General features: G+C 43.7%; 1 protein-coding gene across 1 annotated transcript in view; it reads left to right on the top strand.

Moving 5' to 3' along the window:
• LOC122559921 (N-terminal EF-hand calcium-binding protein 1-like) overlaps positions 1 to 26,540 on the top strand; it is a 148,061-nt gene that overhangs the window by 58,385 nt on the left and 63,136 nt on the right. Inside the window, exons 2-5 of the mRNA XM_043710029.2 lie at positions 7,736 to 7,760; positions 9,658 to 9,766; positions 16,839 to 16,864; positions 19,534 to 19,631. Coding sequence (XP_043565964.1) covers positions 7,736 to 7,760; positions 9,658 to 9,766; positions 16,839 to 16,864; positions 19,534 to 19,631 — 258 coding nt within the window. The remainder of the gene's footprint in view (positions 1 to 7,735; positions 7,761 to 9,657; positions 9,767 to 16,838; positions 16,865 to 19,533; positions 19,632 to 26,540) is intronic.

Raw genomic sequence — 26,540 nt, 5'->3', positions numbered from 1 at the left:
CAGTCTGTCCAATCTTTCCTCATCATTCAACCCACTCATTCCAGGTCTCAATCTCGTTAAACCTCCTCTGAACCACCCCCAACCAGCCTCCTTCGAACAGAGTCTGAAACTGCGCATAGTATTCAAGACGTGGGTCTCACCAACGTCTGGAAAACTTCTTAAAAAATATAGCACTCACGGGACGTGGGTATGGCTGGCTGGGGCAGGATTTATTGAGCATTCCTAGTTGCTCTTGAGAAGGTGGTGATGCTGTAGGTAGACCCACAATGCTGTTGGGGAGGGGATTCCAGGATTTTGACACAGTGACATTGATTTTCCAAGGCTGAATGGTGAGTGGATTGGAGGGAGTTTGCAGGTGGTTGTGCTCCCATGTATCTTCTTCCCTTGTCCTTCTAGATGGAAGAGCTCGTAGGTTTGGAAGGTGCTGTCTAAGGATATTTGATGACTTTCTGCAGTGCATTTGTAGATAGGACACACTGCTGCTGCATGATGTCCAGGGCACTGTTACCTACCCTCTAGAATTCAGCTCTTTTGTCCATGTTTGAACCAAGGCTGTAATGAGGTCAGGAGTTGAATGGCCCTGGCAGAAACCAAACTGGGTGTCACTGAGCAGGTCATTGCTGAGCAGGTGCTGCTTGATAGCACTGTTGATGACACCTTCCATCACTTTACTGTTGATTGGCAGTAAACAGGATGGGGTGGTGTTTGACCAGGTTGGATTTATCCTGCTTTTTATGCAGAGGACATACTTGGGCAATTTTCCACATTGGTGGATAGATGCCGGTGTTGTAACTGTACTGGAACAGCCTGGCTAGAGGTGTGGCAACTTCTGGAGAACAAAGTCTTCAGTACTATTGCTGGAATGTTATCAGGGCCTGTAGCCTTTGCATTATCCAGTGCCTCTAACCATTTCTTGATATCATGTGGAATGAATCAAATTGGGTGAAGATTGGTATCTGTGATGCTGGGGACCACTGGAGAAAGCTGAGAATGATCATCTACTCACCACTCCTGGCTGAAGGTTGCTGAAGCATAGCATCTTAATATTTTATGTCCAACTCTTTTCATAATAAAGGATGGCATTCCATTAGCCTTCTTGATTATGTGTTGGATCTACTTTCTCACGTTCGGTGACTCATGCACCAAAACATCTAGATTCCACCTCACCTCGGAATTCTGCAGTCCTTCACCATTTAAGGAATATTTTGTGATTCTATTATTTGCTCTGGAGAGACCACATTTACTGCCCTCAGTTGCCACAAGATAGCAGTGTTGGGCTGCTCCAACCCATTTCCAATCCTTGGAGTGACAGTATTCCCATAGCAGGAGGGGTCCAGGACATTGTACCAGCAACAATGAGGGAACTGCAATATGTAACCAAACTTGAGTAAAATATTGGAACAGAACTCAGGGATGATACTGTTCCTGAAGTGTCGATGCTTTAATATGTATTGTGGTGGTGTTGGCAGGAGTCTGATGAAATAATGTTAGGTTCTGGCCATTGTACATCCTGTAGATGGATCAAACACAGCCACAGCAACACCTCGCAATTATACAATACCCTCAGCCTATGGTGAAGTTTCCTAAGATGCTTCAAAGGAATAAAGTCTAATAGTGAATTATACGCTAAGGAGATGTCAGGGAAAAATGGCCAAAATTTGTGTTAAAGAGGTAAGGTCTTAAACAGTGTCCTGTAGGAGAGGAGATAGGTGAAGGGATTGAGGGAGGGAATTCCAGCACCTGGGGAACAGAATGGCTGCAAGTGGTAAATTGGGGAGGTTATGAGGCCAAACTTGGAGTAGCACTGTGAAAGACAGGGTTATAGGGCTGGGGAGAGAAGGGAAAAGGTGGGACCATGAGGGTTTGATTAAAGCTATGAGAATGTTATAATTGAGGCATTGTTGGATTTGAAGCCAGTGGTGATGAGTGAATAGGATTCGATTCAATTTCCAATAAGGGCAGGATGAGTTCAAGTTGTATGGAGTGTGTTGGAGGGGAGTGTTGGAATATGAGAAAGTGGGGACTGCAGATGCTGGAGATCAGAGTCGAAAAGTGTGGTGCTGGAAAAGCACAGCAGGTCAGGCAGTATCCGAGGAGCAGGAGAATCAATGTTTCAGGCAGAAGCACTTCATCAGGAAATTAGAAACTTCAAAATGGGCGTGTTGGAATAGTCAAGTACGAAGGTAACAAAGGCACAGTCCACCAGTGATGGCAAGAGAAATATTCGTTTCTCGTGTAGAATTCGTGCTCATTTTATAAAGATCATATCTTTTAATTTAGTTTATTTTTTGTTTGTGGACTATAAAAGAAAGGTTCTGCTTTAAACCAGGGAGGGTGGGCAATGAGCTGGCTGCAGTTTTGAAAAAAGGTCATGTTGACTGGGTCACTTTGTGAGTGATGCACAAAGTTATGTTCCTGAAACAATGAGAACAAAAAACAGGCACCCTGGAACCAATGGGTTCTGGACTAAAGGAAAACTGCTTGACAACAATGTTCTGATTGGCTCCTGACTAGGTGATCATGGTTTGTGGGGCTCCAGTGCAGCCACCTACTCTGCAAAGAGAAAGCATCAATCCCTCCGTGTCTCTGTCCCTGTTTTAGTGTGAAAGTCTCCAGTTATTACTAGCCGTCTCGCGATCACATTTCCCTTCAAATCTCCTCTTGAAGGAGGAATAAAATGTCTTCCCTCAGGGCAAGACCTCAACGTTAGCCCAATTATGTCAAGCTGTGGAACTCCATTCACCATGCTCCTCATCGTTTAAGGCAGAAATAATGGTTGGAATATTCTGGAGGTGACACAGGTTGCTGGTTAGATTTAGATTTTATTGTCACTTATACTCGAGTGCAGGTTAGATTAGATTAGATTATATTACTTACAGTGTGGAAACAGGCCCTTCGGCCCAACAAGTCCACACCGACCCGCTGAAGCGCAACCCACCCAGACCCATTCTCCTACATTTACCCCTTCACCTAACGGGTAATTTAGCATGGCCAATTCACCTAACCTACACATTTTTGGACTGTGGGAGGAAACTGGAGCACCCGGAGGAAACCCACGCAGACACGGGGAGAATGTGCAAACTCCACACATCGCCTGAGGTGGGAATTGAACACGGGTCTCTGGCGCTGTGAAGCAGCAGTGCTAACCACTGTGCCACCGTGCCGCCCACAGGTGTACGGTGAAAAGTGTAGAAGAACCATTTGAAGAACCAGTGAGACGCCCCGATTATTAAGAAGGCCCCGTTTCATCATGTACCACTCAGGCACTTCACAGGCCAGCTGCGGCTCTTGCCAAAGGATCAAGGAGAGGTCCTACCCTCCAACGCAGGCCAGCCAATCCAAAGCTAATCAGCTATTTGGTGCCCAGCAGCATCACCAGGGACAGAGTGGTTGCTCCCAGCACTACATCAAGCCACGACTTTATTTATCTTTACTTTTTTTGTTTCATTTTTGTGGATTCTTTATTTCAATACATTTCAGTGGTTTCACTGCCACTGTGCATGCTCATGGGTGTCAGCCAATGCAGCCCCATACAAATGTATGACCCACTTCTTAAAAAGGACACTGGTCTTCCCATTAATACACTCACCACCATTCAGAAGATCCATGGCAGTCTGATTGTGGCCTTACCAGCACCTTCTTGCCTGTTGCCCCTATACACTCACTAACCTTCAAACTCTGCCTGCTAATTCAAACTTGCCCCACAGGAAGAATCATCTTCTTGGCATATCCGCCCTGTGAAGCTCCTGTATATGTTTCAGTAAGATGCTATGGCATGGAGTATATTTAAGGAGGAGATAGGCAGATTTGTAATGAGTAACAGGGTTGAAGGATTATGGGGAGCATGCCAGAGGAGTGGAGTTGAGACCAAGGTGAGATCAGTCATGATGATATTAAGTGACAGAGCAGACTCAAGAGGATGATTACCTATTCCTGCTCCTAGTTCTTATGTTTTTATGTTCTTTTATTGCGCCACATACAATAACATTCCCATCTTCAGAAGAACAGGATTATGTTTCAATAAGGTATAAGATACACTTTACATTCTTCTAGAGTCCAATTTCTACAGGCCCAATCTGCTTGACATTTCTTTAACACGATTCCTGCATCCAGACGTCTTGTCAATGCTCAATAAACAGGACAGCTCCTGTGGTTGCTATGGCAGCCATTTAAGAATTATGCAGCACGTGTAATATAATTTTACCAATGTGTCTTCAAAGGGAAGCATTTTTAATAGACGAATTGGAATTGATTCAATCTTAAAACTGTCTGGCGTTGCAAATTGCTTCTCAGTGAGACATTTGATGTTGGGTAAGTACTGCTGCACTATGCAGATTGAATTGGGATTCAGTACATTTAGTGGAGGCTGGGTATAAGCCAAAGTAACTCTGTGAAAGCACTACCCTTGGAACTTCATCAGATCTTCAGGAGTATCCTGCTACTGTGGCCTAACACTGTGTAAATGGGATGAATTTGTTGGACCTGAGTTCGGAACTCACCACAATAAGACATGAAAATCTGTGAATGAACCAGATGTATGTGTAAATAATGTAAGTCAGAACTTGCATTTCTCTAGCACCTTCCACAACTTTAGGTTATCATTTTACAGTAAATGAAGGTTGGTGTCACGACCAGGAGAAGAGGAGGAATCTCCTTTTAACTCCCTCTTGGTCACAACACATATTTCTATTTCTTTTTTAGCATGCTATTACACTTCAATTAATGCATAATTAATTAGATCAAAGCAACTTGGCTCATTTACAAGGTTTTCTTGAGTGAAAGAATGAGGAATTTTATTACCCACTAACCTTGAGCATAAACAATAGTAAAAACATGACATTAAACAAACTCACACGAACACAAAAGCAAAGCTTAAAAGTAAAAGGGAGAGAGAGGATATCTAGTATAGAAAAGGCGACAAAAAGAATTTTAAAAATAATTCATCGAATATGGACATTCAGATTGGGCGAGCATTTATTGCCTATCTGTCAATGCCCTTGAGAAGGCAGTTGTGAGTTGCCTTTGTGAACTGCTGGAGGTCATGTGCTATAGGTAGATCTACAATGCCAATAGGGAGCGAGTTCCAAGATTTTGACTCAGTGACACTGAAGCAACAACAATATATTTTCAAGTCAGGATGGAGGATGGTGCATGACTTGAGGGGGAGCATGTAGATTATGGTATTCCCATTATCTGCTCCTTTTTCTCAGTGGTCGCAGGATTGCAAGATGCTGTCTCAGGAACCTTGGTGAATTTCTGCAGTGTATCTTGTAGGTAGTATACACTGCTGCAACTGAGCATCTGTGCTGGAGAATGTTTGTGAATGTGCAGGCAATAAAATGGTGGTTGATTGTCTTGGATGGTGTCAAGTTTCTTGAGTGTTGTTGGAGCTGCACCCATCCAAGCAAGTGGGAGTATCCCATCACAATCCTGACTTCTGCCTTGTAGGTGGTGTGCATGCTTGGGGAGTTAGAAGGTGAGTTACTCAGTGTAGGGTTGATCACCTCTGACCAGCTGTTGTAGCCCTCATATTTATATGCTGGTCCAGTTCAATTTTTGATCAGTGGTAACCAATGTTAATCAGTGTTGAAGAGTGTGGTGCTGGAAAAGCAGAGCCGGTCAGCCAACATCCGAAGAGCAGGAGAATCGACGTTTCGAGCAAAAGCCCCTCATCAGGAATGAGGCTTGTGGCCCAAAAGGGCTGAGAGATAAATGGGAGGGGGTGTTGGGGCTGGGGGGAAGGTAGCTGGGAATGCGATAGGTAGATGAAGGTGAGGGTAAAGGTGACAGGTCGGAGAGGAAGGTGGAGTGGATAGGTGGAAAGGAAGATTTACAGGTGGGACAGATTAAGAGGACGGTGCCAGGTTGGAAGGTTGGATCTGGGATAAGATGGGGAAAGGGGAAATGAGGAAACTGGTGAATTCCACATTGTTTCTGTGTGATTAGAGGGTCCCAAGACAGAAGATAAGGCTGATACTGCCTGACCTGCTATGCTTTTCCAGCACCACACTCTTCAACTCTGATCTCCAGCATCTGCAGTCCTCACTTTCTCCCACTGATAATCAATGGTCAGCTTTGCACAACCTGATCAGATGATCAATGCAATCATTTTCAGTCAGTTTTTTTTTTAAAGTCACTTAATGTTTACCGTCATCATTACAGTTTGTAATCATCATGGTAGGAATGCAGCAACCAACTTGCACACAGCAACATCCCATAAACAGCAATAAATAATATAATTCTATGGATGCTGGAAATCTGAAACAAAAACCGATGTTGCTGGAGAGACTCAGCAGGTCTGGCAGCATTTAGAGTGAAGAAAACTTCCAAGTCCAGTGACCCTTTGTCCAAACAATGTAATAGTTTCAGTGCTGTTAATTGAGGGATAAACAAACATCAGGGAAAACTCTGAAAACCAGAGAATAGTGCCATGAGATCTTTTACGTTAGACAGTTCCACATCTCTTCCAAATGTCGGCAGCTCCCTCAGTACCACATTGGAACCTTGGCTTAGATTTTGTTCTCAAGTCTCTGGAATGGGCTTGACATTGTGACCATGAATTGGAGACCATTTGGACAGCAATGGACTATTGTCTGTGACCTTTTACCCTTTCAGGCCTACATTTTCTGGTACTTGAGCACTGACACCAACCTTCTGCGTATGGCTTTGTGAGCTACTTCTGAATCCTTGTCTCAGTGTTGAGAACAAAATAAAGATTTAAAACAAAACCCTTTTCCCTCCAATTGATGTTCCTACTGCTGCTGAGACAACTTCCAACACCCATGATAAAGTTTCAGAAAAATGTGCACTTAGGAACCTCCCCTTAATCTCTGAAGCCTTTACATTTGAACAGCCCATATCCAGTTTAACTTGCTGGGATCTCTTATTCAATCTCTTAATGGATGTGAGAAACCACAGAGAAGGATTTACAATAATGTCTTGCAAACCTTTTTACTCCCTCCATTTCTCCCCCTCAGTTGTTCTGAAAGGAATCCAGGATATGAATTTAAACGATGTTCTTGAACACAAGCTTAGTTCAGAAGAGGATTTTTCTTTGGGTCATAGCAAATCAGAAATCCCACTTCCCTCTAAAAGATGGCACATCCATATTGATTGATATTTTTAACCAGGCAAAAGTGAGGACTGCAGATGCTGGAGATCAGAATCAAGATTAGAATAGTGCTGGAAAAGCACAGCAGGTCAAGCAGCATCTGAGGAGCAGGAAAATCGACATTTCGGGCAAAAGCCCTTCATCAGGAATGGGCTCTTGACTCTGATATTTTTAACCAACCTGTTCTGACACATGCCATGTCCAGGGGCATGTGGCACTTGAACCCTGACCTTCTGGCCTAGAGGTAGAGACATTACCATTGAGCCCACATAAGAGCTGTCATATTCTTAGTTACGCTTCTGGCATTTTTGTTAATGCACGCTATGATTGAAGAGCTTCGAGGGGTTGAATGGCCTACTCCTATCAATCCAGTTCTTTTTGTGAGGCGTTTGGCCAACTTTGTTTGCTTCTTTCTCACAAGGGAGTTGACCCCAAATTGTAATTGCAAATTTCATAATTTTACTTTCTGAGAGTGATGTAACAGAATGCATTAGCTCAGGGCAACTTCATTGCTCCCTGAAGACAAAGCAAGAAATTATATTGTGTTTATTTTTATAATCTTCTCAAAAGTACACTACCAATAGGATACAATTAATGTTTGCTTTTTAATCTTTTGGTTTTCAGATATTTCGAAGAGCAGACAAGAATGGTGAGTCAGAGACATGGTTTTGCAGTTTCTGTCTGTTGTTACTGTTTTTTTTGTATTCATGAGACGTGGGCATCACTGAAAAGAAGTCCATTTATTACTCTCCTAAGAGCTCTCAACTGAATGGAAGGCAAGGCCATTTGAAAGGGCAGGTCAGAGTCAAATTCAAAAGGACAATTGCCATCAGACCTCTATTGGGCTTTGTATGCTACTGTCTGACTCAGTAATCAGAATTGCAGAAAAAACACGACAGAGATCTTGATTTTAATTTCCAAACCTCATGGACACTGCGCAGCTAAACCTGTTAAACTAGGCCAGCCATTTCCCACATTGGGTCTCAATCTGAACTTCCTTTTCCAGCAAACGAATGTGAAAGGAGAGAAACAGAAGTCTACCCTTAAGGTTTCTTTTCATTGTAGGTTTGTGGACCTGGAGGTGGTGTGAGTGTCTAGGCCTCACCAGGGAAGTCTCAGGCTCCTCTGGGATCTCCCCTGTTTCCTAACTTAGAATCACAGAAGCAGACCATTGGAGTCCGCATTGTTCCTCAAAAGAGCATCCCACCCAGACCCACCCCCCCTACTCCATCCCTGTAACCTTGCATTTTCCCATGGCTAACCAACCTAACCTGCATAACCCTGGACACTCGGGGGCAATTTAGCATGGCCAATCCAACTAACCTGCACATCTTTCGACTGTGGGAGGAAACCGGAGCACCTGGAGGAAACCCATGCCGACGTGGGGAGAATGTGCAAACACCACACAGATAGTCACCTGAGGCTGGAATTGAACCTGGGTTCCTGGTGCTGTGAGGCACAGTGGTAACTGAGCCAGCATTTTGCCACTTGTCAGCACCTATTGCCTGTCCCCAGTTACCCTTGAGAAGATGGTGGTGAGCTGCCTTCTTGGACTGCTGTAGTCCATGTGCTATAGGTTGACCTATAATCCCCTGAGGGCATTCCCGGATTTTGACACTGAAGGAACAACGATGGTGAGTAGTTTGGAGGGGAACTTGCGGGTGGTGTTATTCCCATGAGTCTGCTGCCCTTGTCTTTCTAGATTGAAGTGGTCGTGGCTTTGGGAATTGCTGTCAAAAGATATTTCTGCAGTGCTTCTTATAGGCAGTACATACTGCTGCTGCTGAGCGTCAGTAGTGGAGGGAATGGATGCTTGTGGATGTCCTGGATGGTGTCAAGCTTCTTGAGCATTGTTGAAGCTGCATCCATCCAGGCAAGTGAGGAGTATTCCATCATGCTCATGACTTGTGCCTTGTAGTTGGTGGCTTTGAGGAGTCAGGAGGTGAGTATTCCTAGTCTCTGAGCTGCTGTTGTACCACTATATAGTTAATCTAGTTGAATTATTGGTCAATGGTAACTCCCAGGATAATGATAGATGGTGACATCGTTGAATGTCAAAGGGTGGTGGTTAGATTCTCCCTTATTAGAAATGGCCATAGCCTGACATTTGTGTGGCATGAATGTTGCTTGCTACTTGTCAGCCCAAAACTGGCTCCAGATCTTGTTGCATTTGAACGTGAACTACTCAATTTGGTCAGCATGGATGAATTGGACTGGAGGTTCAGTTTCTGTGCTGTATGACTCTGTGACTGTATGAGTTGATTGACTGACTGGTGGTGAGCATTCCCATCATTCCCCTGGTCTAGGCCTTTTGCCACCTAAGGTCCCAGTAATGGTGGTCAAGTGGAATCTGGGGAATGTTATCAGAAATGAGCTGTGGCTAATTTGGAGCTCACAAGTATCTTGTCTGCCTCTATTATCTTCCTCCACCTTCAACTTCTACTCTTGCACCCCCAACCCTGTCCTTTAAGATTGGGTTCTAAGTTGTTGTCAAGTTTACCACATTTCTGGTTAATGTTATGGACTGATTTGTCTCCTTTTTACAGATGATGGTAAATTATCCTTTGATGAATTCAAGGCCTACTTTGCGGATGGAGTCCTGAGCACTGCTGAGTTACGGGAGCTGTTTCACAAAATTGATAAGCACCGCACAGAGTAGGTACCACTTCTGTCAATTAGTTTGACATCAGTCATGTGGTGGAAAAGGATATGTCATGAGTAGTGCCTCAGAGAAGAAACAAAGCATTTATACAATCCATTTTGTGACACAGGATACCCAAAACTACTTTACAGCCAATCAAGTATTCCTATCGGAAAGATGTTGTGAAACTTGAAAGGGTTCAGAAAAGATTTACAAGGATGTTGCTGGGGTTGGAGGATCTGAGCTACAGGGAGAGGCTGAACAGGCTGGGGCTGTTTTCCTTGGAGCGTCGGAGGCTGAGGGGTGACCTTATAGAGGTTTACAAAATCATAAGGGTAATGGATAGGATCAATAGACAAAGTCTTTTCTTTGGGGTGGGGGAGTCCAGAACTAAAGGTCATAGGTTTAGGGTGAGAGGGGAAAGATATAAAAGAGACCTAAGGGGCAACTTTTTCACACAGCGGGTGGTACGTGTATGGAATGAGCTGCCAGAGGATGTGGTGGAGGCTGGTACAATTACAACATTTAAGAGGCATTTGGATGGGTATATGAATAGGAAGGGTTTGGAGGGATATGGGCCGGGTGCTGGCAGGTGGGACTAGATTGGGTTGGGATATCTGGTCGGCATGGACAGGTTGGACCGAAGGGTCTGTTCCCGTACTGTACATCTCTATGACTCTGTGACTCTAAGTACTTTTAAATTTATAAAAATTCTTTCTCAGAACATCAGAAGCAATCATTTATTGCCAGTCCGATATTGCCCCTTTGAGAAGGTGGAAGTGAGCCGCTTTCTTACTGCATTCAGGTTCACTGCAGGCTAATAGAGATGGAGTTTGAGAACTTTGATCCAGAGAAGGAACAGCGATGTATTTCCAAGTTAGGTTGGGAACTTGCAGTTGGTTGTGTTCCCCATACATTTGCTGTTCTTGTCCTTTTGTATAATCAAGGTTGTAATGAGAGAAATGACAACTAAATTTCACACAATAACACGACAAACATGTTTTTGTGATGTTGAATGAAGGATAGATTTTCTATAGATCCAATCCCATTGGTTGAGACAGAAACCACGACATTTCCCTTTGGGGATAAAGTTTATTGACTACTCAGTCTTACAGCTCCTTCCGCTGCCCACACCCCAATGTTACAGCACTAGCTTTCAGAACGCTGCTCCTTCATCAGGTAACTAGTGGGGCAGGATCATAAGACACAGAATTTATGGCAAAAGATTACAGTGTCATGCAACTAAAATGATATATTCAACAACCCTAGATTGCTGTTAAGTCTTTCATCTTACAGAATGGGTTGCAGGTTTCGGTTCATTAATATGTAAATCCCAGAATCTCTTTAAAGTGACATTCTCAAGATAAGATTGTATCAAAAAAAGGTGACATCTCAACTCAGACAAAGTAATAAAGGTGTGAGGTTAAAGTCTGTCTGTATCCCGATCTTGAGTCAGACTGCTTCTACTTACAAGTAGGAACGTATGAAATGTTATATGGATTGACTACCTGCAGGTTCAATGTTTTTTGAGGAAAAATAGAATGTATCTGCAAATACCATTCTGCAAATGCAAATGTGTGTGTGCCAAACTTGGCTATCAATCTCTGCTCAGCCACTCTGTGTTGTTGCATATCCCGAAATCCGCCTTGGAGGATGGTCATCCGAAGATCCGAGGGCGAGTGTACCTGACCGTTGAAGTGTTCCCCGAATGGAAGGGAACATCCCTGTTTGGTGATTGTTGCGCAGTGTCCATTCATCCGTTGTTGTAGCGTCAGTTTGGTCTCGCCAATGTACCATGTCTTGGGGCATCCTTGCCTGCAGTGTATGAGATAGAAAACGTTAGTCGAGTCACATGAGTACCTGCCGCCTACATGGTGGGAGGTGTACCCACATGTAATGGTGGTATCCATGTCAACACTCTGGCATGTCTTGCAGTGGTTGCCATGACAGGGTTGTATGGTGTTGTGGTCAATGTCCTGAATGCTGGGCAATTTGCTGTGAACAATGATGTGCTTGAGCTCTGGTGGTTGTTTAAAGGTGAGAAGTGGAGTTGTGGGGAAAGTCTTGATGAGGTGCTCATCCTCATCTATAATGTGCCATCCCATGAGGGTGGCCTCAACCGGGAACTTGGGTTCATGTCACAGCACAGCTGACCCCACCACACTATTAACTCTCACACACACACACGCACACACACACACTTACACACACACATGCAGACCCTCTCTCATACACACGCTCTCTCTCAGACACACAAATACACCCCCCACACTCACATCCATGTACGTACGCTCTCACAGGCTTATACTCTGCCACACTCACACGCACACTCTACCAAACATGTGCATATGCAAACATACACAAACACACACTGTCTCATGCGCACTCACACTCACATGCACACACACACACACGTCTATGGGGTGGATTTGCATTTGCAAATTGTATTTGCAGATACATTCTATTTTTGCTCAAACACATTAAATCTGCAAGGCAAAAGTGAGGACTGCAGATGCTGGAAACCAGAGTTTAGATCAGTCAGTCAATGCAGGCTGTCAATCCATATAGCATTTTATAAATTCCTTCTTTGGAAATAGACCCAGTCTAACTCAAGATTGCGATATAGACAGAGTCTAACCTTACATCTTTAATACATTGTCTGAGCCGAGATGTCACCTTTTTATTAATAAAGCCTTATGTTATCTTGAGAATGTGACTTCAAAGAAGTTCTAGGATTTGCATATTAAGGAACTGAAACCTACAACCCATTCTAAAAGATGAAAGACTTAACAGCATCGAGGTTTCTTTAATATATCATTTTATTAGCATGACATTGTGAGCTTTTGCTATAAATTCTGTGTCTTATGACCCTGCCCCACTTGTCATCTGATGAAGGAGCGGCGCTCTGAAAGCTGGTACTTACAAATGAACCTGTTGGACTATAACCTGGTGTTGTGGGATTTTTAACTTTGTGCACCCCAGTCTAACAGAAGCATCTCCACATCATGGCTACCATTTAAGACAGAGATGAGGAACAATCTTCTGTTTCAGAGGGTTGGAATTCCTTTCATTAAAAGGTAGTGAATACACAATCTTTCAACCTTTTTAAGGTAGAAGTAGAGAGATTCTTGATGACCAGGGGCATGGAAGATTATCGGGGATATGCAAGAATGTCAAGTTGAGGCTAAAATCAGATCAGCCACGATCTTATTGAGTGCTAGAACAGACTTGAAGGGCTGAGTGGCCTCCTCTTGTTCCTTGTTTGTACATCTGTGTGACCTTCTAAGTCTTTCAAAAAATGACAGTCGTTGAAAACAAGGTTTATTACAAAGCAAGCGTAAAAGTGGAAGAGCTAGCAGTTGCCTTTGGCATTAAATCTAGCAACATTCACTGCTCCAACACAAATCAATCTTGTCAGTCTCTTATCTGCTGCCATGGAATTGTCTTGGATCCAGCAGGGCCCTGAGGCAGAGTGGCATCACTTGATGGTAAAGTGCTTGATCAGAGTTATCATGAGCTTTGTGAATTCAGACATTAACTCCATTTCAGTTGGATTCAATCATTGTAGCTAAGAAACCACTAGATTTTTTTAATGCAGCAGACAGCCTGTGAAACAAAATGAAGTAACAACATGGCGACTGTTCTGTACGTTTAACCAAGGATATGGCTAATTGAAAGTATGACTGAAAATTGATGCGTTGTTATTACCAAAACATCTGGTTTAAACAGTGCTCCATGGTGAATACTGTGGCAGTTTGTGGCCTGGGGGGGGCGACTCCTGTTTGCATCTTTGGGGGCTGTTGATTTGAATTAAACACAAATTGGAGGTGATTCAGAAAAGGTCCATTAGGATGATCCCTGGGATGGAGGAATTGTCTTATGAGCAAAGGCTAAACAGTTTGGGACTCTACTCCATGGAGTTTAGAAGAATGAGAGGTGATCTCATTGAAACATTTTGAATTCTTAAGGGACTTGACAGGGTCAATGCTGAGAGGATGTTTCCCCTCATGGGACAGTCGAGGATTAGAGAGGGCATCGACTCAGAATAAAGGGGCACGGATTTAAGACTGAGATGAGAAGGAATTTCTTTTCTTTGAGGTTTGTGAGTCTTTGGAACAGCTCTGAAAAAGAGTCACATCAGACTCAAAATGTTAACTGTTTGTCACAGATTCCCTATAATGTGGAAGCAGGGCATTCAGCCTATCAAGTCCATACCGCCCCTCCAAAGGCATCTTGTAACCTTGCATTTCCCAAGACCAATCCATCTACCTTGTGCACTATGGGCAATTAAGCATGGCCAATCCAGCTAACTTGCACATAGTTGCACTGTCAGGGGAAACCCATGCAGACACAGGGAGAACATGAACTCCACACAGACAGTCACCCAAGGCTGAAATTGAACCCAGGTCCCTGGCACTGTGAGGCAGCAGTGCTAACCCCTAAGCCACTGTGCTGTCCACTTGTGTTTTTCTCTCCACAGATGCTGCCAGACCTGCTGAGTTTCTCCAGCATTCTCTATATACACCAGCCAGCAAGGCCCATGCACCATGAATGAATTAAAAAACGTCCAGTGATATTCTCTGGAGCAGCGGAAGCTGAGGGGAGACTTGATCCAAGTCTACTTTGAGGTGCATAGATAGGGTTGATGGTCAGAATCTATTTCCCAGAGTTGAGATGTCTAAAACCAGGGGAACATGCATTGAAGGTGAGTGGGTGAAAGTTCAAAGGAGATGTGAGAGGTAAGTTTTTTACACAGAGAGTGGTGGGAGTAAGGGACATGCTGCCAGGGGTGATGATGGAGGCAGATATTATAGGAGCATTTAAGAAACTTTTAGATAAGCACATGAATATGCAAGGAATGGAGGGATTTAGACGAAGGGCAGGCAGAAGGGATTAGTTTAATTTGGCGTTATATTCAGCACAACATTGTGGGCTGAAGGGCCCATTTCTATGCTATATTGTTCTATGTTCTATTACCACTACACCACTGTGTACCCTTTCAGTTTTCAGTTTGTTCCCTGACAGTTGTCTAGAACGTGTATCCTATTACCCCAGAGTCAGAATTTTAAATGATTTTAAAACTCTATTGCTTTGCCTCTTTGACTGGTACATGTCAATCTGAAAATTCTCCTGCTTTACAAATCTCTTTCAGGTCTAATCCCCTGCATATCACTTTGACTTCTGTCAGCCTATAACAATCTGAGACCCCTGTTCTCCTCCATGGCTGATCCCGGTATCCCTGATTTTCATCACTGCACTTTTAGATGCCAACCTTTCATGCTTGGGTCTTATGATCTGGAGCTCTCCTCCTTCGACATCTCTGTTTCTCAATCTCACTTTACTCCTTTAAGACTGTCCTTCAGTCCTGACCTCCTCGTGTAACTCTGGAATCTAGTTCTGTTTAATAATATGTCTGTGAAGTGCCTGAGATATTTAGCTATGCCATAGGTGCTAAATGAGTTCAGTTTCTGTTGTTGAGAAGGTACCAAGAGCAAAAACCCAATTAAATTGATTCTCTATTGAGAGATTTGCATTGTTCACCTTAGCCATTAGATTGACAGCTCAAAACTGATCTGGAGTCTCTCAGCATACACATTAAAACTGTCAGTATTCATGGGAGAAAATGTACTAGGTGAAATTGCTCTATATATAAGTGCTGGTTCAGTGACCTCACAGCGTCGGGGACCCGGGTTCGATTGCAGCCTCAGGCGACTGTCTGTGTGGAGTTTGTACATTCTCCCCGTGTCTGCGTGGATTTCCTCCGGGTGCTCCGGTTTCCTCCTCCAGTCCAAAGATGTACAGGTCAGGTGAATTGGCCGCATGAAATTGCCCATAGTGCTCAGGGATGTGTAGGTTAGTCAGGGTAAGTGTAGAGTAATAGGGTAGGGGAATGGGACTGGGTGGCTTACTCTTCGGAGGGTCGGTGTGGACCTGTTGGGCCGAAGGGCCTGTTACCACACTGTAGGGATTCCATGATTCAGTGGAAAGGAGATTGGACGTGTTGAAAATGTAGCCTCTGATTTGCTGTGAATTACTGTTAGCATAATCAAGCTCAGACCAGGGCTTTAGTGAAAAAAACATTGACTGTGCCTGGAGGACCACCAACTTGGTGGAGGACGCTCTTTGGTCTGCCCGAAACTTGTTGATCTTCCAGTGTAAAGAGTTGACTTGATCTGAGTGTTGCAGAAGGGCACATTCCAAGGTCCTGGACAATGTGCTGAGGGACGCGCTGAAGCTTGGGTCAGCTGCCGCCAAGGCGCAGTGGGGAAAGACCACTGTCTGAGGTCTTCCTGCTCAAAGTAAATGGGGGTCCATTCAGTTATTTGACTCTCCTCGTGCCTCAAATGTATGTGACTATTAGTATTGTATGTGTAAGAGAGGTCTTTGATTTTTATTGGATAGAGTCAAAGTCCAACATTTTGTTTGTTTACTTGATATGCTACTGTGCAGAACTGAACCACTCTCCTGTCAATGTAGATAGACAAAGAGATTTTTGCATGAATAAAGTATGTTTTTTAAATAAAAAAAAACTCCAATGAGATAAAGGCCCAGCCTATCCCCATAGCTCAAGCCTTCAATTTCCAGCAACATTCTGTCAAATCTTTTCCCAACCTCTGTCCAATTTAATAATATCCTTCCTATCATTAGTGAGAGATGATAGCGATAGTTTAACCTGGGAGGTGGAGAGATTGAGAAGCAGAATGCTTCATGATAACCTTAGTCAGTGTGGGAATTGAATGCACACTGTTAGTGTCACAAACCAGCCATCCAACCAACTGAGCTAACCAGACTCCTAAGCTGTTGCATTCCATAGATGGACAGTCCAGGGAATCAGGTCCTTTGGGCTATCTATGGGTTACTAGTCCAGGACCACAGCCACCTCAAAACTAGATCCTCTAATTGTATCAATGACTGGCGAAAGTCACTATCACTTGCAACTAATGATCTCAGACTGAAGATATGAAGCTGAAATGGATTGTGCTATTTCCTATGAGATACTTATGATTAACATTTATTATTTGATACTTTTAATAGCCATTGCTAAAGGCATTGTTGTAATCCAATTTCACTTTCTCCTTAAAACAGCAACTTGGACACAGAGGAGTTGTGTGGTAAGTCAATAATATTGTTGCCCCTTTCCCCTCCTACCATTTCTTCTTAATGCTAAACATTCTCTTTCTTTTCCAATGATGTGTCTGGGTGAATCCGAGGGGAACTGTCACAGCAACAACATGTGTACGCAGCTGCTTTGACGACCCTCAGATTCCCCATTGCACCCTTTGAAGGAATTCCATCGTCTTCCCGGTTAATCTGCAGTGTTTCTGTCAAATCTGATCATTCATCTGGAAAGATAGACAAAGCTCCTGGCTGTTCTGTTGGGGCACATTGAGCAATGTTGTGCCTCAGTTGCCAAGGGGGCTGCTGATAGTGTGAATTGCAAACAATGGCAATAAAAGTAAGTATGCTCTTCCCTTGGTTTTCTCTCCTTGTCAATCACTGGTAGAGGTCAACCCTGCCTTGTTGATTTAGATTTGAGATTCTTTGTTCAGTTTTTAACAGAATATCACCGATCATCACAGGCACTTGTGTTTTCTTTCCAATCCTGAAGACTTATTGTTCAAACTGCCCTCCCAGCAAAAATACCAATGTAATCGACAAGGTGGGATCCCATAACATGTTGTAATATATACTAGTGGGTGGCATATTCTAGGTAACATGTGATCATGTGTAGAGGTTTATCTGGTTGGTAGAAAATACAGCAGATGCATTAATGGGCCTTTTTCTGATTTGCAGGCTGTGACAAGTGGAATCCTGCAGGAGTCTGTACTAGGGCCTCAAACTTTTATAATTTAAATCAATGACTTAGCTGAGGCAAAAAGAATGGTTGCTAAATTGGCATATGAAAGAGATTAGAGTCAAGATTAGAGTGGTGCGAGAAAAGCACAGTAGGTCAGGCAGCATCCGAGGAGCTGGAAAATCGACATTTCGGGTAACCATCAGGAATGGTTGGGATAGGTCAGAGAGGGTATGGTGAAGAACACATCAGGAGGTTGCAGATGGATATCGACAGGTTGAGGGAGTTGGAAAGGATCTAGCAGCTGAAGTGTAATGTGGGGAAATGTGAAGTTCACTTTGGCGGGAAGAAGTTAACAAAACACCGTGGGCGGCACGGTGGCACAGTGGTTAGCACTGCTGCCTCACAGCGCCTGAGACCCGGGTTCAATTCCCGACTCAGGCGACTGACTGTGTGGAGTTTGCACATTCTCCCCGTGTCTGCGTGGGTTTCCTCCGGGTGCTCCGGTTTCCTCCCACAGTCCAAAGATGTGCAGGGTCAGGTGAATTGGCCATACTAAATTGCCCGTAGTGCTAGGTAAGGGGTAAATGTAGGGGTATCGCTGGGTTTCGCTTCGGCGGGTCGGTGTGGACTTGTTGGGCCGAAGGGCCTGTTTCCACACTGTAATGTAATGTAATCTAATCTAATCTAAAACAATTTATTAAATGGAGACTGATGGCGGATTTCTGAGGTACAGAGAGATTTAGGTGCTCTTATGCATTCATTCATGTGACGTGGCATCATTAGCAGGGCCAGTATCTACTGCCCGTACCTTGAAAATGTGGTGGTGAGCTTCCCTCATGCAGCCTATGAATAACAAATGATTAGTATGCAGGTACAGCATGTAATCAGGAAGGGCAACAGACTGCTAATCTTTGTTATGAGAAGGAATGAACATAAAAGTAATTACATTATGCTTCAGTTATCCATGACACTAGTGAGACCTAGTGAGACCTGCTCTCAAATATTGTGCAGTTTTGGTCTCCTTCTTATGCTTTGGAGGTGGAGCAGAGGATCTTTAGTAGATTGATACCTGGAAAGAGTGGGTTATCTTAGGAGGAAAGATTGGCCTTGTTTCTGCTGGAATTTGGAAGAGTGAGGGATGAATCAATTGGAGTGTCTAAAATCCTGAATGATCTTCAAAAGGATATGGAAGATATAGAATGTAGGGAAGTAGATGGTGACACCTGGAAAAATGTCCATATTACAGAGGAGGAAGTGCTGGATGTCTTGAAACACATAAAGTGGATAAATCCCCAGGACCTGATCAGGTGTACCGTAGAACCCTGTGGGAAGCTAGGGAAGTGATTGCTGGGCCTCTTGCTCAGATATTTGTATCATCGATAGTGACAGGTGAGATGCCGGAAGATTGGAGGTTGGCCAACGTGGTGCCACAGTTTAAGAAGGGCGGTAAAGACAAGCCAGGGAACTGTAGACCAGTGAGCCTGACATCGGTGGTGGGCAAGTTGTTGAAGGGAATCCTGAGGGACAGGCTGTGCATGTATTTGGAAAGGCAAGGACTGATTCGGGATAGTCAACATGGCTTTGTGTGTGGGAAATCATGTCTCACAAATTTGATTGAGTTTTTTGAAGAAGTAACAAAGAAGATTGATGAGGGCAGAGCGGTAGATGTGATCTACATGGACTTCAGTAAGGCAAGGTTCCCCATGGGAGACTGATTAGCAAGGTTAGGTCTCATGGAATAAAGGGAGAACTAGCCATTTGGATACAGAACTGGCTCGAAGGTAGAAGACAGAGGGTGGTGGTGGAGGGTTGTTTTTCAGACTGGAGGCCTGTGACCAGTGAAGTGCCACAAGGATTGGTGCTGGGTCCTCTACTTTTCGTCATTTATATAAATGATTTGTATGCGAGCATAGGAGGTATGCTCGCATGCCTGAGGCTTTGTGAAGGAGGAGATTAAAAATTCTGACTTTGTTGTTTTTCTAGAGTATTTTTCTGAACATCTAGGGGAGTATGAAAGTGTCCTGTCAGCTCTGGAGCAGCTCAATATCTCCATTCTGAAGGCCATGGACAAAACCAAAAAGGTACGTTACAGTCTGTCCAAGGCAGGCAAGCAAATGTCAGATAGACTGCCTCTATTTGAAGGTTTTCACAAATGTTTCCGACTGGCCAAGCACACTTCTGCACCAACATGGCTCACACACAAATATTACTTTGTGCCCAGGGTCGACTTAAATTACAATCCATAAATTTACATAAATTGCATTAAATTGAATTTATTGTCACGTGTACCTAGGCACAGTGAAAAGCTTCATCTTGCGAGCAATACAGGCAGATCTCAGAGTTAAGTCACATAGATAGGTAAATAATAGGTAAACAGTGGCAATATCAAAAACACAGGTACAGGCGAATGCTAAGAGTTTGTGAGTCCATTCAGTATTCTAACAACAGTAGGATAGAAACTATTCTGAAACCAGCTGGTGCGTGTGTTCAGGCTTGTGTACTTTCTCCCCGATAGGAATGTACAGAGAAAAAATAGGCCAGTTGGTCCCAGCATTCTGAGAGAGATTAGCTATGTCACTGAAGCTGGTAATCCCAAATCATTGGGACAAAGGTTCAAATCCATGGCAGCTGGTGGGATTTATAATCCAGATTATTGTTCTAATTAAATTTCGAGCTGGTGTCAGTAATGGTAACCATGGAACCAGAATTGATTGTTGTAAAATCCCATCTAGTTCACTCATGCCCTTTTTGGGAAGGAATCATACAATCTTCTACTATAGGAAGGATGTTGTTAAACCTGAAAGGGTTCAGAAAGAATGTTGCCAGGGTTGGAGGGTTTGAGCTCTAGGGTGAGGCTGAATAGGCTGGGGCTGTTTTTCCTGGAGAGTCGAATGCTGAGGGGTGACCTTATCGAGGTTTATAAAATCATGAGGGGCATGGATAGGGTAAATAGTCAAGGTCTTTTTTCCCAGGGTGGGGAGTCCAAAACTAGAGGGCATAGGTATAAGGTGAGAGGGGAAAGATATAAAAGGAACCTAAGGGGCAACTTTTTCACACAGAGGGTGGTGCAAGTGTGGAATGAGCTGCCAGAGGAAGTGGTGGAGGTTGGTACAATGACAACATTTAAAAGGCATCTGGGTGGATATATAAATAGGAAGGGTTTAGAGGGATATGGGCCAAGTGCTGGCAAATGGGACTAGATTAGGTTGGGATATCTGGTTGGCATGGACGAGTTGGACCATAGGATATGGTTCCACGCTGTACAACTCTGTGACCCTGACTCGAAACAGTACAGAAGAGTCCCTTTGACCCATTGAGTCTGCACTACCCAAAATATACTGTGACCTACCATAGTCCCAGTTTCCTGAACTGGGCCCATAGCCTTGAATGTTATGACACTTCAAGCGCTCATCCAAGTATTTTTTAAAGGTTGCGAGGTTACTCGCCTCAACTACCCTCCCAGCCAGTGCATTCCAGAAATCAGCCATCCTTACTGGTTCTGGCCTAAATGTGCCTCCTGATTCACAGCCATTGCTCTCAAATGCAATTAAGGGATGGGCAACAAATGCTGGCCTTGTTAGTGGTACCCACATCCCCTGAATTAGTTTTTTAAAAGGTCTGAACCTTTCCCTACTTCATATCGGCATATCTTCCACATCTTCCTCCCTTGTGTTGTTGTTCTTGAATGAATCTCCACCATGCACTTCAGTAACTCCTGCCTTCCACATTTTTATCACTCCCTGAGTAAAGAACCTTCTCCTTAATTTCTTAAAGGATTTGTTAGCAACCATTTTATACTCATCTCCTCTAGTTTTGGTTTTGCAGAAGTGGATGCAGAATAAATGTCACTTTGACTTCTTGTGATTATAATTTCATCAGTTGGGTCATGAGGGTAAGTTTTCAAGTTTGAGAGAACTTCCACTCATTGATATTATTACTAAAGAAGAACGCCATTTGTCCCATTATTCATGTGCTTTCACATGTGATCTATCTTGTGTAATTCCTCCTCACCTATCAATATTTCTACTTTCTAGTTGCTTGTATAATATGGTTTTAAATATTATGATTAAAGAGGCTTCAGCAGCTACATATGGTAAAATAATCCTTATCAACTTTACTATGAAAAGAGTCCTTCCAAGTTGGTCCTGATACCACTCCTGAGTTTATATCCCTTTGTTATCAATACACACAGTTGTTCAATCTTTGTACCTCTGTAAACTAGTTTAATAAAGAAGTATGTTTGCTTTCATCTAGTATTGCAAAATCCTGGAAGGCATCTCAAAGATGGTGGACCTAACCCAAATCTAGACTTAAGAGACTTAACTAAAAGCATGGTGAACTTCATGCAGGATTTGAAGGTGGGAAGAGATTTGAAGAGGAAATTTCAAGTTAAAGACTTTGATGATACACTGGGAGGGGGGGGGAGATTGCAATGTAGCTCAGAGTTGGAGAAGCAAGAGGGTATTTAGTGTCATAATGTAACCTTGTAAGATAAAGGCAAAATGTTTACCAAAAATCAGCTAAATGCCGATTTTGGACAGTTTCATGCAGGGTTTCTCTTTGTGAACTGTACTGAATCTTCATATTACTCTCCACTGACCACCCCATTGTGTGTGCCCCAGGTCTCCAAGGTTTTGCTGTTGAGCAAGTGTGAGCTCATTAGCAGCGGAGTTAATGATCACCGGTGGGATCTTTTGGGATTCCCATCTCTGGTGCCACATTTAAAACCCAGTTGTGCACCAGGTTAATCACTGGCCAGTGAAGAATAGCCCTTCACAGCAGACATAGTGGAACGGCATTGAGGAAGAGAAGCTTCTGAGGGAACATAGGTGGCAAAGGTGAGACATCATAACAAATTCATAAATGTGTTGCTGCTTTGCATCATCAGCTGTCCGATCAGCTGACATCATAACTGCAGCTTAGGGAATCAAGCTGAACATTGTAACCAGAAAGAGTCGTTCAAACTTTGAAGGCTGGCTTGCGTTAGCAGCCTACTGCCTCGCTGGCTGCCAAGTAGTTACAGTTCTTACTTGATTATAGTAACATCCCATAACTACGAGGATAGCACTGGCAGGGAACTGCCAGAGAAACTGGTGGATGCAGGAACAGTTATGTTTAAAAGACATTTGGTTATGTTCATGAATAGGATCTGTTTGGAGGGAAATGGGCCAAGCACAGGCAGATGGGACTAGTTTAGTTTGGGGTTACGGACTGGTTGGATCAAAGGGTCTGCTTCTGTGCTGCACGACTTCATGACTCTGTAACTGCAGCTACAAGATTCAAACTGATCAGGCCGTAGTGCGACACCATGTTACAATCCAGACTAAGGCTCTTTCCCTAATGGGCTTTTGTCTGAAATGTCGATTTTCCTGCCCCTCAGATGCTGCCTGACCTGCTGTGCTTTTCCAGCAACATACTAATCTAGACTCTGATCTCCAGCATCTGCAGTCCTCACTTTTGCCTCTTTCCCTATTGCCCAGCTTAACATTGCAGCGTTTCAGCATTCAAGGCGAACTGCAGCCCACTTTGTGGACTGTAACGATATGGAGACCCTGACCTTGCCTGTGCAAGCACCCAACAAACCATGCCCAAGCCCTCAGACTGAGATCGGCCAATGTTCTTGATTCTCTAAGCTACTACCTCTTGACTGATGATAGTCCCTCCTTGTCTGTGGACTTTCAAACATGGCCATTTGGCTGAAGCCCATGCAGTGTGTTTGCTAGGAACATTCCTGGCACATGCTGTGGGGGTGACAATGAAGTAACACAATCTCCCAACCCCTTTTCTCTCACTGTTCTCACTGAGATGGTCAGGCAATTTTCAAGCCTTGGAGTAGGGTCACACTGAGAAAATGGTAGGGGAGCTCTGACCTAGAGGTTTGTGGAGCTGGGGACAGAGGTATTACCACGTTCATGCAAGGAAATAAAATAATGGGCAGATAAAATAACAGCCCGAGACAATTAACAAGAATGAAATGATGGACACAAGTGTAATTATAGGAGGTGAGGGGAGGTGCCGAAACAGCACTGACCAGGAATGAGAGATAAAGGTATAAGGAGGTCAGCACCAGGGAAGCCTGTCTATATCATTTTGTGATCTAAGGCTTTCGTCCCTGCTATATACCTCACCACCAATTTTAATGTCATCTGTGAACTTACTGATCATACCCGCTACATTCATGTCTAAATCATTAATGCATATTAATGTCTTCCCTCACCTTGTCTATTCCAAAGAATACAATTCCAGCATATCCAAACTTTTCATCGCAGCAGAGAAAAAATACAGAACTCAGTGGAGCTGAAGAGTGATGCAAGAAATTCAATTTGTGTCCCTGTAGCAATCTGATGCTTCATTGCAATTGCTCCAGTGTGGATGCAGTTAGCAGCCTTATTGTGGTTGTGTATCTCACAACTGCCTGGTGAGGGAGAGATAATAATGGTCTACTTCTAATTGACTCATATTGCCTTATGCTCAGCCAACTGCATCCCTAGAGGACTATTCATTAAAATCCACAAGTGTCGACAGTGCTTCAGCTGTAATCACTGAATACCAGGCACAGACATAAGTTTTGCAATCAGTGCCAACAGAGACGAATACACTGTGTTTACTGAGATAAATGGGCTCCCTCTTTCAATCTTCTTGCTTGCATTTTCAGTATGAAATGAACTGCTAGCAATTATAGATTTTTAACTTACCTGCTCTCGACTTTATTTGACTTACTTTTTGCTCTCCTTTTCAAATCACTCTCTATTCCTCCCCTTCCATTGGTAAAATCAATACGTCTGGCTTAAAGTGCTTGGCCATTCAGAGTGAACTCAGACATTGCATCTTCATGCTAACTAACTAAGGCATTCCTTCTCACTACAAGTTCCTAGATGAGAGAGAAAAGGGGCAGAAGGTGAGAGAGACAATAACAGATAGGAGTGTATACAGTAGTGAAAGGTAAAGGAAATGGACAAGAAAGTCAAAGCCTGAGGGAGAAAGAGCATTTAAAAAAAATCTAAAATCCACTTTCCACATCAGTAATCTAGACAGTGTGTTGATGAGTCAGTGAGGGGTTCCTCCTTGAATTTACACCTTGCTCTCTCCCTCATCATCTGCCTGTTTCAAAGCCAGCTACACCTTATAGAGCAGGAATCACCATCTATCGAGCTTCAGCGCACTTTCTAACCATTTCGGGTGTCAAAGTGGAACATCTTCATAGTCAGAAGTCACCAGGTTACAGTCAGGTGGTGAAGGGGCGACGCTCCGAAAGCTTGTGATTTCAAATAAACCTGTCAGACTATAACCTGGTGTCATGTGACTTCTGACTTTGTCCACCCCAGTCCAAAACAGGCACCTCATTGTCAGAACGTCCTCACGTTAGCTTTCAGGGTGTCTTTGAAACGCTTCCACCAGCCACATCTTGTGATCTTTGACTAGCCGTGAGCTGGGAGTCGTGACTGTGCTTCAGAAGATGAATGTTTGACATTCGGGTGCAATGGCATTTCTCTGAACAACATCCACCCAGTCACCGCACAGACAGGAAACAACAAGGACATTGGTCTGGCTAGCATCCCAGCTGCAGTGTGCCAATTGAGCAAAGTCAAATCCAGCAAGAATCATGGTTATGGAACCTGAGATGGGCAGTGAAGTTCAGATACAGATCAGCTGGTGAATGGTTTAGGCTTGAGGGGCTGAATGGCTTCCTCCAGTTCCTATGCTTTGGGCCCACAGCAGTGGAATGTTTCCAGGAGGGAAAGGTTAGGTTTTTCTTTCTGGCCAGAGAATAATTTTAATTAGCATTTCCTTTAGAATTCACCCTGCCATGGCTCACTGGGTAATATTCTCTCCATTGAATCACAGCATTCCAGGTTTAAACCCATGACCAGAGCCCAAGAAGGATGGTGCAGTACAGAGGGTGCATGTTGCAGTTGCCATCCCCCCGAGGAGATGGCCCATCAAAGCCCCATCTTCCTGCTTGAGTGGATAGAAATGGTCCCATGCTGATGTTCAAATAAAGAGCTTGGGAGACAGTGCCTGTGTCCCTGCCAGTATTGATCCCTCGATACTTATCCCTATGAATATCTAGTCAATGTTGCGTGGGCAGGGCAGCTCATGACTCTTCAATCTACCGCTCATAATGAAGATTGTCCCCACCATCCTTTTCAAGGGGAGGAATCGATAGGGTCTGCTTGGTTTAGTGTGGAAGAGGAAAAGCACTTCCTAGTCTAACTTGTAGTTAATAAGGCATAGTCTATTGCATGTTTGCAAATAGTTAGAGGTCATATTTTTACAGAGACTTTGAGGAGGACCAAATGTTAGGTGTCCCTCCTTCGATATCCATTCTGCCCACAAGTCCATATTCCCTGGTTCTGGAGGAACCCCAACAGTATTAACCCTTTCAAACAATAGTCATTACCTTGTTCAAAAACAGAATTTCAAGCATTCAAGAATTTCAAGTTCTTTGTTTATTTTGATGTGGAGGTGCCAGAAGGGCTCATGCCCGAAACCTCGATTCTCCTGCTCCTTGGATGCTGCCTGACCTGCTGCGCTTTTCCAGCAACACATTTTCAGCAAAGTTAAAAATCACACAACACCAGGTTATAGTCCAACAGGTTCATTTGGAAGCACTAGCTTTCAGTGCGCTGCCCCTTCATCAGGTTGTGCTTCCAAATAAACCTGTTGGACTATAGCCTGACGTTATGTGATTTTTAACTTTTTTTAATGTCGTTGTTTTGTTACTGTTTGTGAAAGTTGAGCCCAAACTAGCTGCCGTGTTTCTGACTTTACACAAAGTACTTCACTGGACGCAAAACACATTGAGATGTTGGTAACTGTTGAAAGCCCTCTATGTGAATCTTTCTTTTTAGCCTGTGTGTTAGGTCTGTGAATTGACTGTCGTCTCTCTGGTTTTACATGCACGTTGCAGCTAAGGTGCTGGAAGCTAATAGAAGATCACTGGGCCACAGTGTGTCCATTAAGTTTCTCATGGCAGGAACAATGCACAG

The sequence above is a fragment of the Chiloscyllium plagiosum genome, unplaced genomic scaffold, assembly GCF_037043375.1.
Source record: "Chiloscyllium plagiosum isolate Xiang-an unplaced genomic scaffold, Cpla_swu_hap1 HiC_scaffold_15, whole genome shotgun sequence".
In the NCBI taxonomy this organism is placed as follows: domain Eukaryota; kingdom Metazoa; phylum Chordata; class Chondrichthyes; order Orectolobiformes; family Hemiscylliidae; genus Chiloscyllium; species Chiloscyllium plagiosum.
Note: the sequence above shows the minus strand (reverse complement) of the source record. Positions and strands in the feature narration are given on the sequence as shown.